We start from the raw sequence: 14,629 nt of genomic DNA, 5'->3' as shown, positions 1-14,629 counted from the left end.
TTAAAATACCTTATTACGTCCATTATATGGGACCAATAACCGTCGCCCATTCTGCCCCTACGTAAGAGAGGAAGTGAATCACGCTGGTCTTCAAATTAAATTTCCTTGAATTAAGAAAACGATATTTAATGCAGTATATGCATACACGCGATATTAGTGGGACATTTCACAACATTAAAACGGATTTCTTAAAACCGTTTCGTGTTTATACGCTTTGTTCCCGATTGATTTTCGAAAACGCCTGCGTCAGTTATGCTTTTATTTTGAAGGCTGTAGCCGAAGTATATTAAAAGGGTATCAAAACTATCTTGTTGTACAGCACGCGTTGCGTAGAGAGCTGGTGCTGGTATGCTGTCGACTCCGCAGATCTGAGTGGAATCAGGAGGAATCAGGAATCAGCAGGTGAGTTTTTCTAGATTTCTCCTAAAAGTGTAAATCATTAACGTTGGTATATTTACTGTCTACGGTTGTTTACTTTCGCCGAAAAGTTAAACTAAAAACTGTCAATACTAACGTTATACGTCTGACCTGCCAATACGACTTAACGTTTAAAATCACAAAATGTTACGGCATTATTTTTAACTCTTGTGAATGATATTTCAAGACAAAGCATTACTCTGACTGTAGCTAGTACTAACCATACTAAATGCAGTAGTTTCGTGTAATCTAGTTCTGCAGTCATGTCACTGATTTCCTTATCGTTTATTTGAATTACCATTGTATACATACAATGGTATGTTAGCTAGCAATACTCTCGGTTCGCATAGCCTTGGCAACAACTCCTTTAGTGGTTGGGGTTGTCTAGTCTTCAACCGATCACGCACTGAGAGGTTGAGTCAGCCTTGCTATCCTGCCTTTCCTGTAGAACCGGTTTACATTCACGTTTAGTTAAATCACTTCACTGGTATCCTGAAAAGTGGAAACCCTGAAACTCGATTTGAAACAGTCACGTTGAATCTCAGTTGGTCTGCTGCCTGTAGTGTAATCATAGACTGTTAATACATTCTGAGTGTAATGCAAAAAAAAGAAAAATGGAATAATTACATCCATACTGGGCCACAATTTTCATGTCAACATTACGGGGAACTCATCCTGGATTAAACCCATTTAATCACGCCAACATACTTTTTTTTTTTTTTTTTTTATTAACGTTACACTTTCCTCTCGCTTTTGTGAGAAATGTAAATAAATAATGAGAATTATTCATCATTGGCCACTATAAAACATTAAATCACTGTAGTCTAATTCACTGTCACCGTTTTACGGCATTCAAGTGAGTCTCAAGCAGATCCAGAGCCCCTGTTTGCCATTTGTGTTTTTGAGCCAATCAGAGTATTATTGAATATAACACAAATAAGTAAAAATGGAGAATCATTTAAAAAAAAAAATTGAATCTCTCATAAATACCTGCTTACTAAAAAAATCTTCCTTACCAGTCAAAACAACACATCAGTAACTGATAAACGCTACAAACATGCAGATATGTAAATTTAACATTAATAGTAGCTGATATTAAGATTGTTAGTTTGTTATATTCTTTTATGGAAGCTAGCAATATGATGAGTACAAACTATTAAAATAACATTCAAGTTCTCTTGTAAAAAAAAATTTTGTTTGTTAAATAACGAATCGAACACCATAACTATCATACATCTACCTCAGCTTGGCTGATTTAATTACATCCTGTCTACACATCACAGTAACCCCACTGCCTTCCTCTGCTTGTGTGGCATGTTTCCTTTCTCCAGAGAGATGTGGTGGGTCCTGTGGGTGCTCGCCGCCTTGCTGGTTCTCTTCTGCAGTCTGGATGTGTGGTACTTCCTCCGGGTAGCTGCTGTGATTCTCCGGGCTTGGTTCCAGCCTCCAATCTGGGATGTCACAGCAGAGCAGATCCAAACAGGCCGGGTCACTCCCCATGACATTGACATGTGCCACATGAACAATGCTCGTTACCTCCGGGAGTGTGACTTTGCCCGCTTCTCTCTCTACATACGTAATGGTGTGTTCAAGGCGTTGCGAGCACTCAAAGCTTCAATGGTAGTGGGGGCCACCACCATCCGTTACCGCAGGGCTCTGTGTATAGGTGAGGGGTACGAGCTGCGGAGTCGTATCGTCACTTGGGATGACAAAGCCTTTTTCCTGGAGCAGAGATTTGTGTCAACAAAAGATGGGTTGGTGTGTGCTGTCATGTACTGCAAGCAGAGCATCATACGCAGCAGCCCAGACAAGATCATGCAGCACCTGTGTAAGCGGAAGGTAAGGACCGAATGATTAAATACATATGCAAATTTAGATAGTTAAAGAACATTGAGTCTATGGTGTGCTCCCTGCAGGTTGAGTGCCCTGAGTTTCCAGAGGACCTTCAGCACTGGGTCAACTTCATCTCGGCCAGCAGCCAGGCCCTCCGAGCCGAGAGTGGACTAGACGAGAAGAACAAATAAGACATTGCATGGGCAGCTTTAAGACTGGCTTTTTGTAAGACCATCTCAGGATTAAAAAGGCATTGGTTTTCTGTTCACATTACTTGACTTAAACACAGTCGTGCCTACGCATCTGAAATGAGCGTTACTTAGACCCCAATACTTACCTATGTCAACACTGGAAGAACTAGCACAGCAGGCTAAAAAACCAATTACTCTTCAGTAATAATAAAGTAATATGATTGTACAAAGTCTATCTTCGTGTACTATGGCAGCAATAAAAACAAACTGATTTTGAAGTCCTGTTGATGTACTTTTATGCCCTCACTATGCATATAGGGCCTCACACACTATACACAATAAGAGTCCAAGGCAGAAGTTTTTACTGTAAGCAAATCAATCATATTGGTCACAAATCAGAAAAAAAGATGTAACGCAACTAGGCATGGGCCGGTTTGAGAGTCGGGCGGTATAACCTTCAGCAAAAAATTCCCGGTATTACAGTATTGCAGTTACAGCTATAAATGTATTATGTTTAAAATGTCTGGGTAAAGAAACGGCTTTTTTTTTTTTTTTCATTGAACACGTGTATTTTATTTTTAAACACACTGCACGCTGGCAGGGAGAGGGATTTCTAAACTTCACTTTCTGTCCTTGAAGACTCATTGAACGGTGTGACAGAAAATTGTAGTGGTTTTGCGGTATACCTTGAAACCGGTAAGCGGCCCATGCCTAACCCTTGTGTAGACTTCGGGTCACATTGAAAATATGGGACGTAGAAATACATGCTGAAAATGTGTAGAAGAAAAATGTAACAATTTAAAACGTTGGAAAAAGCAAAAACAAACTGAATAAAAGGCGTCAAAAACGTATTTTTTTTCAAGGTTGACGGGAAGACAACACAAGGGTTAAACACAATGAACAAGAATTTGACCAAGGTATTTTAACAACGAAGAAATGAAAATTTGACAAACTGTCGCATAAGTTATATTGTCTCTGACTAAAGGGGTGTGTCCAGTGTAGTGATACATATGGTATTAAATGTAAAATAAAGTAATTACACATTGGTAATTTTCCAATCGGTAAGACTTGACTAAATCCAGAAGATGGCAGTAATGCGCCACTATTAGGATACCAAGTGCCGTCAATCCTCAAAGCAGAAGAAGAGTAACGTTTCGTCACATACCAGGAAGTCATGTTCATTCATTCTACCGGTTTCTTCTTCAAGTTGTGGTCGTATCGCATCCCATGGTAACACTCTCTTTTGGACGCACGGTAAGTTGTACAGCCATAAAAAATAAGTCTGCTGGATTTGTGGTTATTTTTTTAAATTTCTACAGTGAGAAAAATTAAAACAGCGACTTTCACACGTCAAGAGAATGGTCTCTATTCTACAAGGCCATCTGCAGGTAGCTAGCAGCTAGCTAGGCTAACAGATTTGGCTGTCAGCAGGTTGCGCCCCGATCATTTGCATTGAGCTTTCAAGGTTGAAGTGAGTGATTATAGGGATATGATGCTTCCGTATTGTTTTACTGTAATATAAAGCCAATGAATGGAGAGAAAAAAATGCACTAACACCCTTTTCTACACGTCTGCACTGACATTGATGAGGTCAAAGAAGCATGTGATTAAATACTGAGTTATTTGTTAGAATTTAGAAAACAAGCATTTTTTTAAACGGAAATTGCTATCATTAACTTGTAATATGTGTCATATAATTTTCCTTTAAATTAGTTTTTTGTTTCTTGTCATTAATGTTTTATAATATATTACTATACTGTTTTAAAAAATATATTTGATATTCTATTGCATTATATCCTTTGTTATATTGCTGTAACGTCCTATATATATATTATTATTACTACCTTTCACCTTATACTATATCTCATATCCCATACTATCATAATTTATCATATACTAGAGCTGGGCAATATATTGATATATCAATATCATGTTATGAGACTAGATATCGTCTTAGATTTTGGATATTGTAATATCGTGATATTATATAAGTGTAGTCTTTTCCTGGTTTTAAAGGCTGCGTTACAGTAAAGTGATGTACTTTTCTGAACTCACCAGACTGATGTAACTGTTCTATTATTTGCCTTTACCCACTTAGTCATTATATCCACATTACTGATGATTATTTATCAAAAATCTCATTGTGTAACTATTTTGTGAAAGCACCAATAGTCAACACTACGATATCGTTGCGGTATCGATATCGAGGTATTTGGTCAAAAATATTGTGATATTTGATTTTCTCCATATCGCCCAGCCCTATATTATACTATATTATGTTAATATGTTAGATTTTGCAAACTCTAAATACCATTACTTAATCATATGTCTGCTGTCACTTTAACCACACCATGTCACTTTACCTTGCAATTTTGTCTCCAAATTCTCTTGTATAGTTTTCTATTTTAATTAGATCTGTACTATTGCTGTCCTTGTGCTGCTGCAACAACAACAACAACAACTGCATTTTCTTGCTGGGGATCAATAAAATATTTATCTTATCTTATTTGGACTGTTGTTCCAGAGAGATGTTGCTGCTGGTGCTGGGTGCCCTTCTCCTGCTCTTCTGCAGTCTGGATGTATGGTACTTCCTGCGGGGGGTCCAGGTGTTCTTCCAGGCATGGTTCCAACCCAGAATATGGGACTTGCTGGCTGAACAAACCATTGATGGCATGGTCCTTCCCCATGATTTGGACTACATGGGCCACATGAACAACTCCCGATATCTAAGGGAGTGTGACTTTGCCCGTTTCCACCATTATATGCGAAACGGGCTGTTAATGGCCTCACGGAAACTGGGAGCCAGAATGGTGGTAGGGGCCTCCACCATCCGATACCGGCGCTCCCTGGCCTTCTGTGAGGCTTTTGAGATTCGGACCAAAATAGTGGGATGGGATGAGAAGGCGTTTTACTTGGAGCAGCGGTTTGTGTCCAAGAAAGATGGTTTTGTCTCTGCTATCATGCTTTGCAGACAGAACGTGGTGCACTGCAGCCCAGAGAGCATTATCGAGTTTGTCTGCAAAAGAAAGGTGAGGAATAGCTGGAGATGAAGAAAAGTATTGGTATGACTCTTGTAGGGTTGCAAATGAAAATGATTTTATCATCAATTTATCTGCTTTAATCTGCTTTGGGTTTCCCCCAAACAACACTCAAAAACATAAAATATTATGTTTACTATTAAATAAGACAGGAAAAAAATGCATATCTGCAAGGTGGAGAAGCTGGACCTCGAAAATATTTTGCATTTTTGATTGAGAAATGACTTAAAGATACTGACCATCAAACTACAGTAGTTACTAGATTTTCTGTTGATCGACTGATTGATTGATTGATCAACTAATAATTTATATTGGTTATGTTATGTTATTTGCGACCAACAGTCCAAAATCCAAAAGATATGGAGTTTTCTTTCTCATCAAATCCTCACATTTTGGAAACTGCAGCATGGAAGTGTTTTGCCTTTTTCTATAAAACATTTGTTTTTAAATGATCAAACTTGACAATTGTCTGTCAATAGTTTCAGCTCTATACTGTGGCATTATTCTTCTTTGGCTAATTTTGTGTTTGTGTGTAGATTGAGTGCCCCGAGTTTCCTGAAGACCTCAAACACTGGATCAGCTTCATCTCAGCCAGCAGCCAGGCACTGAGAGCCGAGAGCGGACTGGAAGAGAAGAACAAGTGAAGCCCCACACCATGTATCATGAGTGTAGGCCCACATATAATTTGCATTGCACGCACATACTGTATACAGTAAACATACATGCACACAAACAGTTAAACATCGTAGAGAGTTTTTAGTTTACTTACAACATTCAATTGATCTCCGTTTTCGGTCTGCTCCTTCCTGCTGTGTATTTTTGTATGATTTGAACAGAAATACTGAACTTATTACAAAACTTGAACTGTAAGATATTCCATGTTTTAAAATGCACTATATGCATTGGGATCATATTGAAAGTTCTCTTGGAATAAAGTGACGCAAGAATGTAGCTTTATTCTTGCAGCTTATAGACTGGCGTTAGACATCTTCATCTCATTTTAGCAAAATCCTCTAAATTCAGATAAGCATGCAGACTAAAAGTTAATCTTCCACTGACATCAATGCATGTTTTTAAACAGATCCAGTCTTTTTTGTGCCTGTTTCTCTTGATTAGCCGTAGTTTACAGTTATAACTTCAGAGAATTATAACTTTTTACAAAAAAGGGTAAGTTTGATAAAATACTTGAATGGACATCATGAACATGTACTGAAAACTGTTTTAATATTCCCATCAGCATTTTGCACAACACAAACTAACCCAAGTGAGTAGACAAACTGATTTCCTGTTAACAATCTGAAAGGGAATATTTGATTTTGAGGGATCCTTTTAATCAGTACGGTATTGTTCTGTTACTCACTGTATAACACATGCTTTTAGAGGGTATGCTTCTAGATTGGAATTGCATGTCATTTTAAGAGAAAGTGCTCAAATCCAAATTAACAGGCACATTAAGCAAATTGTTAGTATGAGGTTGCTGGCAACTTTTTGAAACCCGCAATGCACGATAAACAGTGATGTTAGGATGATGCTCGGTCTTTTGAAATCTGGAACCTTCCCTTTAATGCTTCAAAGCTTTATTTTGTGACCAAAGTAATGTATTGTTCTGTATGAAGAGGAAACAAAATCAATATTTAAAGATGTATAACCTGTTATTTATGTTGTTGATACACTGAAAATCCTGCTTGATTAATTTAAGTTTGAAGAAATTCACTGTCCTTTTATTTTCCACATATATTATTTATGATGTATTTAAATGGGTTAATTACCTACTGTTATTTGTTGTGTTTAAGTATTTAAAGGCATTTTAAATAAATGCATTGGAAACCATGTTTCTGTGACTGAGCTTGCCTTTTAAGTGCTTGTTATTCAGCAATAACCTGACCTACTAATGTACTGTGGTTTGCAGTTCTATATTTATGACCTATATTTGTACCTCACTTTTTACTGCACAACATATATCTGACAGCTATAGTTACCATTTGCATATTAAGATTTGACATTAAAAATGTGATTGTTATAACTGGCCAAAATATATATAACGTACATATAACCTTAGCTGGACCTCAATCAGCTCCATTACAAATGATTCCTACGTTAATGCATCAATAATAATACAGTAAAATACATTATTAGTATCTGCTACATAATGTAAAAGTACATTTAGCTTATACGTTTGTACTTTTCCACGCAGTACTTTTAACTTGTAATGGAATACTATGTATTAAAAGAATGAGTACCACTGGCTTGGACACCAACGTTTGGTTGCCAGCAGCAACAGCAGCAATTCGACATCCGCATCCTTCAAAATAAAAGCGCCATCTCTACAAAAAGCACAAATTATAGGTCCTTATACGATCTGCACTTCATTACACTGTGTGTATATATATATATATATATATATATATATATATATATATATATATATATATATATATATATATATAGAGAGAGAGAGAGAGAGAGAGAGAGAGAGAAGAAAAAAAAAAAAAGAGAGAGAGAGAGACAGGTTGCTTGTGGATTTCACCAAGGGATCAATAAGTCTTACCCATAATTATATATATAAATGATAATGTATTTGTTTATTGTATTTTGTACTATCTAAATTTGCGAAATGTAGTGCAGTAAAAAGTGCAATATTTGCCACTGAACTGTAGTGGAGTAATGTTAGAAGTATGGGAAATTATACTCAAGTATAGTAGCCTACTTCAAAATTGTACTTAAGTACTTACAAAAACACAGATTCACAACATAGAGAGACATAAAATAAAAACTTTCATCACTTCGTTTCCATTTTTTAATTGAGTGATTACGATTGAATATTACTGTGAAATTAAGTGTTTTTTTTAAAGATTAAATTCCCTATAGCCGTTTCCGGTGACGCCTCTCTGGCCACGCCCGCTTTTTGTCACTTCCTGTAAACAAAGCAGCAGCTGTCTGTCAGATTCCTGTGTTTTCGCTCATTTTCTACGCCAACTTCAGCGTTTTTCGACGATGGCTCAAGGCGGAGTGGTCCTGGACAAGGACCAGTTCAACTGCTCGATATGTCTGGACGTGCTGAGGGACCCTGTGACCATCCCCTGCGGACACAGCTACTGCTCGGAGTGTATCCAGAACTACTGGGACCAGGACGACTACCTGGGGATCTTCGTCTGCCCGCAGTGCAGGCACAACTTCAACCCGAGGCCAGTTCTCGCCAGAAACACCATGTTAGCCGACGTGGTGGAGAAATTCAAAAAGACTGGACTCCAAGATGCAACAACGACGACTGGAAGTCAAAGTTTCGCTGAGGCCGACGACGTGGAGTGCGACGTGTGCGCCGGGAGGAAAAACAAAGCGGTGAAGTCTTGTCTGGTGTGTCTGGCCTCCTACTGCGACGTCCACCTCCAGCCTCACTACGAATCGGCTGCTTTCAAGAAGCACAGGCTGGTGTCGGCCTCCAAAAAACTCCAAGAGACGATCTGTGGTCGACACGACAAGCTACTGGAGGTGTACTGCCGCACCGACAAACAGTGCATCTGTTACCTGTGTCTGACAGATGAACACAAAGGCCACGACACGGTGCTGGCTGAGGCAGAGATACAACAGAAGCAGGTAATCAATTCAATCAAAGCATCTGATTGATTGAAGATAAGGCTGTTGATATGAGACAGTACGATCATTCCCCCCCCCCCCCCCCATATCGACCAGGGTCTGATGTGATCTACATGGTGTAAAAGCAGTGAAACTGTCCATTACGTACTTCTTTTACATATTTTATTCATGTATTTAAACAGCTATTCTCATTGAGATTAAGGTCTCTTTTTAGGAAAAGAATGAACATACCGATATAAGTATCGACAAACAGGAATCCACAACAGCACAATTTACAAGCAAAATATACATCTGTTCCACATTAAAGAAAACAAGTACAAGTGGCTAATGAAATGAAAGCTATAATGTTTTGAAAAGAATTTTTGTTTTTAATTTAAAACCATTTTTGTAATGTTTACAGTTCTCTTGTCTAATGTGCTCTGGATGGTGAAAAAATGCAGTGAAATCACTCTTTTCTTCAGTTTTACAAGTACAATAAAGTAGTCACAAATCTTAAAGGATTTAAAAAGGAGGATTTTAGAGTCTCAATGTTAATCTAGTCCTGGTTTGATAAATGTAAGTACAGTAGTTTTTTTTTTATCTAGATCTGATCTGCTGGAGAAAAAGCTATTATATGGCTTTTTCTATTTTCACAAATAATAGAAAGGTTCCACAGATCTGAAATGGGGTTTTAAACAGCATGAACATGGACACATAACACGGTGTCATATAACTATGAAGACCAGAAGTTTTCTCACTATTTTCCCACAGAGGCAGCTTGGTGACATGAAGCAGAGCTCTCAGCTGAGAATTCATCAAAGGGAAAAGGGTGTCCAGGAGATCAGACAAGCCATTTTCTCTCTCACTGTAAGTGCCAACATCCCTTTTGGTCTGATATACAAATACAGTAGATCACAACATAGGTGCTAAAATAGGTCTCACCTCATTCAGATTTCTTTAAACAGTTCCTAATTTGACAGTTGACACACAATGCCTTCTATATGTTACGTCTATATGTTTCTCCCTCCAGCGTTCTGCTCGGGCAGCAGCAGAGGAGAGCGACGCCGTCTTTACTGAACTGATTCGGTCGATCGAGCTGAAGCGTTTCGAGGTGAGAGAGCTGATTAAAGCCCAGGAAAAGAAGACGGTCAGTCAGGCCGAGCAACTGCTGGAGAAGATCCAGAAGGAGATCACTGAGCTGAAGAAGAACGAGGCTGAACTGGACAAACTTTCCCATGCTGAGGACCACGTCCATTTCCTTCAGGTAACAATGTTCAGATTGATACCACCGGTGGTGGAAGTAACTAAGTACATTTACATAAATACTGTAAAGTACAAATACCTCAATATTGTACTTGAGTATTTCTGTTGTCTGCTACTTCATACTTCTACTCCGCTACATTTCAGAGGAAATATTGCAATTTGTACTTCACTACATAAATACATGACCTCTGAAGTTATTTTCCAAAATAAGATTTTATATTCTAAACATATGATCAATTTTTAAAATATGTTGCCTTATTCGGTGCACATTTGCATATTGAGTAATTTTAGTCCTATGTCTGTTTTTTGTCAAGTAAAATATATAAAAATTTTTAAGATGTACTATTCCAAACTGTTTGAATGCAAATTAACCTGTTATTGTAAGTATTTTCTAAATAATTATAAAATATAATGTTTTGCATAATGACTACTTTGAATATTTTAAGTGTATTTTGCTAACAATACATCAGTACTGTTACTTAAATAGGATTTTGAATGCAGAACTTTTACTTGCAATGAAGTATCTTTTATAGTGTGGTATTACTACTTTTACTTTAGTAAAGGATCTGAATACTTCGTTGGGTCTGGGAACTCCCCATTGGCAGGGCTCAATCCGAGGGGCGGGATAAACGGTTGTCTTTCAAATTCCCTCTGCACGTAATAGGACAGTGCTACAGCCAGGCAGAGCAACGAAGAAGGTAGCGGAGCTAGTTGATAGATTAAACTTTTGCCGTATCCGGTCGGCAAAACTCCGAACACTTCTTCCTTTTTTTAAGAATGATTTCTGTGTCGTTCTTTGTTCTTTTCTAAAAGTAAAGCTTAACTCCAAGTCTTCCAGAAGACCGCTGTTCCCAGCAGCAGCAGCCATAAGCCCGCCCACCGACTCTATACATGATGCGATTGGCCCGGCCAGAGTTTGGTTTTTCCAGCTCGCAAGCCAACGGAGAGTGCATAGACCCCCCTGGCTGCAAAATACATTTGCTGCCGCTAGGGTGCGTCTTTCTAGGCTACCAAAAAGGGTGATTTGTTCAGATTTCCGGCACAGTAACACATCTCAAACGCTCGGTCTCTTTGTTTGTCTTTCCAGAGTTTTGAGTCTTTCCATGCTCCACCTGTGCTGTCAGCGTTGCCTACGGTCACCATTGACCCCAACCTCACCTTTGGCCCCGTGATGACAGCTGTGTCCGATTTCAAAGGACTGTTGCTGGAGGTCTGCCAGGGAGGATTTGTCAGCATCTATGAGAGAGGTAGATAGACAAAGGGTTATATCAAGTCTGTGTTTTTATCTGATACAAATGATTCGGTCAACTCTGTTTATGTGATATTCTCTTCTTCTTTTTTTTTAGTGAGAGATGTAGTGATTGTAGGTACTCCAAATCCTGCTGTACAGCTGGACACAACACAGCCCATGGGCCAGTCCAGTGATGGTGAATCAGCTGTACAAATGGAAGCAGCACTAGGTGAGAGTATAAACATTTTCATGCTCTTTAGAATATGATTTGCATTAGTCAGTCACACACTTGCAGATTTAAATACAAGTGGTAAAACACCACACAACTTTTGGTTGTCAGGGATGTGGGTGGTGATGGCGCAGTGGATATGACACATGCCTTTGGTGTGGGAGACCCAGGTTTGATTCCCACTGCGATACGTCAACCAATGTGTCCCTGAGCTAGTTGCTCCAGAGGCATGCGACCTCTGACATATATAGCAATTGTAAGTCGCTTTGGATAAAAGCATCAGCTAAATGACATGTAATGTAATCTATCAACTATTACTGGCAAAAAATGTGATATGAACACCATACATTCACGCACTTGGTAAATAAATATCATCTGTGCTTCTTTACATTGATAGTTTCCATTTAGTCTGTGATATTTAAAATGTCTTAACCCTGTTTGTGCATCCCATCCTAACCACATTATCATGCACACAAACACCTTACTCAACATGTTTGTTTATAGTAGAGTTAGCTGAATCTGCCCAAGTGGAAGGATGACAGTGCTGCAGACTCTGACAGTTTGGACAGCTGAGACTGTGCAGTCACAGTGTTTGTTCTCTTTGTGCTTTCAGTGATCCCTCCACCTGGCCTAGACCAAAGTCCTGTGAACCCTCTCAACCCTTTCCTCCCTCCTGGATCTGCTGTGCCCACCTTTGCCTTCTCACCATTTGGTAAATAGAGCTACCGTATTATCAAAAAAAAGAAATGTATATCAGCATTAAACAGCGTGCAGAGCCTATTTTACACAAGAAAACCAAATGTAAAACATATCACAAATGTTATCATTTTAGTGACAGACAGAAAGAGAGAAACACATTCAGTATAATATATAACAAAAATCCTGCAGTGGTGGAAGAAGTATTGAGATCTTTGGCTGAAATTAAAGTAACAATACCACAACATATACCACACATAAAGGTCCTGTATTTATAATTTTACCTAAATAGAAGTGCACTTAATATTTAAAGTATTAGAGTGCTATTATATTACTGGACTATAATTACGGATTACTAAGAAAGCAGCATTTTAATATTATTGCTGGTTGAGGTGGAGGTAATATTAGCGTATGCTATTGGGTGGTTTAATCTATAACAATCCATCATATTGTATAAGTCGATCATATGTATGTAAAATCTATAGCTTGCAACTATATCAGAAAAATGAAAATAAGTACAGTACTTGAGTCAATGTACTTCGTTACAATCCAACTATAATTGCCTGTAGATGATAGCTTTTTGTAGAAGTCACCTTTTAATGTCACATTTACCTTTTAGACATTTTAGTCTAGCTCTAGGAAGACCGCCTGAAGATCTCAGGCTATGGTCACGGGTGTGTGTTTAATGAATCAAAACCTCTGAGTTGAGTGTACTCTACATGGATCTGGGACTTTACAGAAACACCTGCAGATTGAGGGATTGCATCTGTCTTACCTTGTCAAAACAGCTGTCACTCAGCTGCCTCCTCTTTGCTTTCTTTTGTGTACCTGTCACATTTTTCATTGTTAATTGTACGTTCTGGATCACTTTGATCCATGCATATTGGGATTTTGTGTCAAATTATGAAAATGTGCATAGATTTATTATGACACAACAGGTAACTAACAGGTGAGTTGTAGATATTTAAATATTTGAAAATAAAATATATTTGAAATAAGTGGTAAAGGAAACTTTGTACTGTAGATTTTTTTTCATCTGAGGTAATTTAGTGTTTTTTAAAATGCAATCTTACATTGACATCTTAAGTGTATGGGGGTTTATTTGTAATAATATAATTACTGAAATTAAAATGATTTCATTGCATTGCATCTTGCTGGATAAATGGTTCTGTATGCTCGGTCGTTACTACCCACTACAGATCATGTCCAGGAATATATTATATATTTGTAAGCTCTTTCTCGAACATATCCTTCTTGTCCTAACGTTTTTGTCACCGCTGGGTGCTGTAGACTAATAATTCCTGTTCTGTCTGCTCAGGCTCTAAACTCTCCTCAGGATCCAGACAGAGGAACCTTCAGCGCCGCGCTCACCCCAGGAGGAAATAGACTTGTAGTGGACATCAAAATCAACATTTAACATGCACCCACACGGGCTGAATGTCATTATACCTCAGTGCTCTTCTCTCACAAATCTGTACCGACACTTGTAAATTGTACATTTAATAATTAATCTTTTAGTATTATTTAATTGCTGTGTTTTGACCCATCAGCTATACTTGCATCTTGCACTATACTGCAGGTGGGAAAGAGAAAAGGAAAGTATTTAGTGCCACATTAGATCACATTGACAATGCATTTACTTGAGTTATAAGCAGCCTAAAACATGACTGACTCACTACATCTTATTTCAGTATTTGAAAGGAAATGTCATTGACATTTAATGAAGTTTAAGTTCATTTTAACAATGTAATGCTTTTATAAAGATTTTTCCTTTTTTAACCAAAACAACATAACAATACGTTTGCTTTACAGACACATGTAATGATATATTGTGATTTGTGACATGCTGACATTAAAAAAAAAGCTAACACACTTGTAAAACTAGTCTTTCTCAAGTGTGCTGTTTATTTGCATGGTGTATGGTTTACATTGCATTGTACAAATATGGGCACTAGGTGTGTGATGTAAAAGTTTAATAGCAGGTTGACGGCGCACACAAACACACTGCAGTGCTTTTGTGTAAAAGGCTATGTGTCCTATAACATTCATAGGCCAGTGCATGTAATATGAACTCCCCTTATATATTGGAGAGGTGCTTCAATATGAGGTTGTTCATTGCACAGTTTGCTTTATCTGGGAGGGACATCCTATTTGCTGG

At 38.1% G+C, this 14,629-nt stretch overlaps 3 protein-coding genes across 3 annotated transcripts; all 3 read left to right on the top strand.

Moving 5' to 3' along the window:
- The first annotated feature begins 242 nt into the window (after nucleotides 1–242).
- On the top strand, nucleotides 243–2,719 carry LOC120567783 (protein THEM6-like). Its single transcript, XM_039814824.1, has 3 exons — nucleotides 243–402; nucleotides 1,749–2,256; nucleotides 2,334–2,719. Exons 2-3 carry the CDS (start codon nucleotides 1,753–1,755, stop codon nucleotides 2,439–2,441), a joined length of 612 nt encoding a protein of 203 aa, XP_039670758.1. The 5' UTR covers nucleotides 243–402; nucleotides 1,749–1,752; the 3' UTR covers nucleotides 2,442–2,719.
- An 857-nt stretch (nucleotides 2,720–3,576) lies between these two features.
- LOC120567785 (protein THEM6-like) lies at nucleotides 3,577–7,309 on the top strand. Its single transcript, XM_039814825.1, has 3 exons — nucleotides 3,577–3,695; nucleotides 4,966–5,470; nucleotides 6,016–7,309. Exons 2-3 carry the CDS (start codon nucleotides 4,970–4,972, stop codon nucleotides 6,121–6,123), a joined length of 609 nt encoding a protein of 202 aa, XP_039670759.1. The 5' UTR covers nucleotides 3,577–3,695; nucleotides 4,966–4,969; the 3' UTR covers nucleotides 6,124–7,309.
- A 1,062-nt stretch (nucleotides 7,310–8,371) lies between these two features.
- On the top strand, nucleotides 8,372–14,355 carry ftr67 (finTRIM family, member 67). The gene is made up of 7 exons (XM_039814816.1): nucleotides 8,372–9,073; nucleotides 9,824–9,919; nucleotides 10,083–10,316; nucleotides 11,403–11,562; nucleotides 11,662–11,775; nucleotides 12,389–12,487; nucleotides 13,790–14,355. Exons 1-7 carry the CDS (start codon nucleotides 8,474–8,476, stop codon nucleotides 13,855–13,857), a joined length of 1,371 nt encoding a protein of 456 aa, XP_039670750.1. The 5' UTR covers nucleotides 8,372–8,473; the 3' UTR covers nucleotides 13,858–14,355.
- The last annotated feature ends 274 nt before the right edge of the window (nucleotides 14,356–14,629 follow it).

The sequence above is a fragment of the Perca fluviatilis genome, chromosome 11 (assembly GCF_010015445.1).
Source record: "Perca fluviatilis chromosome 11, GENO_Pfluv_1.0, whole genome shotgun sequence".
In the NCBI taxonomy this organism is placed as follows: domain Eukaryota; kingdom Metazoa; phylum Chordata; class Actinopteri; order Perciformes; family Percidae; genus Perca; species Perca fluviatilis.
Note: the sequence above shows the minus strand (reverse complement) of the source record. Positions and strands in the feature narration are given on the sequence as shown.

What these genes read in the sequence shown, in the direction of transcription:
- ftr67 (XM_039814816.1), top strand. Translation starts at nt 8,474, where the DNA reads ATGGCTCAAGGCGGAGTGGTCCTGGACAAGGACCAGTTCAACTGCTCG. An exon ending in ACCACGTCCATTTCCTTCAG is followed by an intron (nt 10,317 to 11,402) that starts GTAACAATGTTC and finishes TTGTCTTTCCAG; the next exon opens with AGTTTTGAGTCTTTCCATGC. An exon ending in ACAAATGGAAGCAGCACTAG is followed by an intron (nt 11,776 to 12,388) that starts GTGAGAGTATAA and finishes TTGTGCTTTCAG; the next exon opens with TGATCCCTCCACCTGGCCTA.
- LOC120567785 (XM_039814825.1), top strand. Translation starts at nt 4,970, where the DNA reads ATGTTGCTGCTGGTGCTGGGTGCCCTTCTCCTGCTCTTCTGCAGTCTG. An exon ending in AGTTTGTCTGCAAAAGAAAG is followed by an intron (nt 5,471 to 6,015) that starts GTGAGGAATAGC and finishes GTTTGTGTGTAG; the next exon opens with ATTGAGTGCCCCGAGTTTCC.
- LOC120567783 (XM_039814824.1), top strand. Translation starts at nt 1,753, where the DNA reads ATGTGGTGGGTCCTGTGGGTGCTCGCCGCCTTGCTGGTTCTCTTCTGC. An exon ending in AGCACCTGTGTAAGCGGAAG is followed by an intron (nt 2,257 to 2,333) that starts GTAAGGACCGAA and finishes TGCTCCCTGCAG; the next exon opens with GTTGAGTGCCCTGAGTTTCC.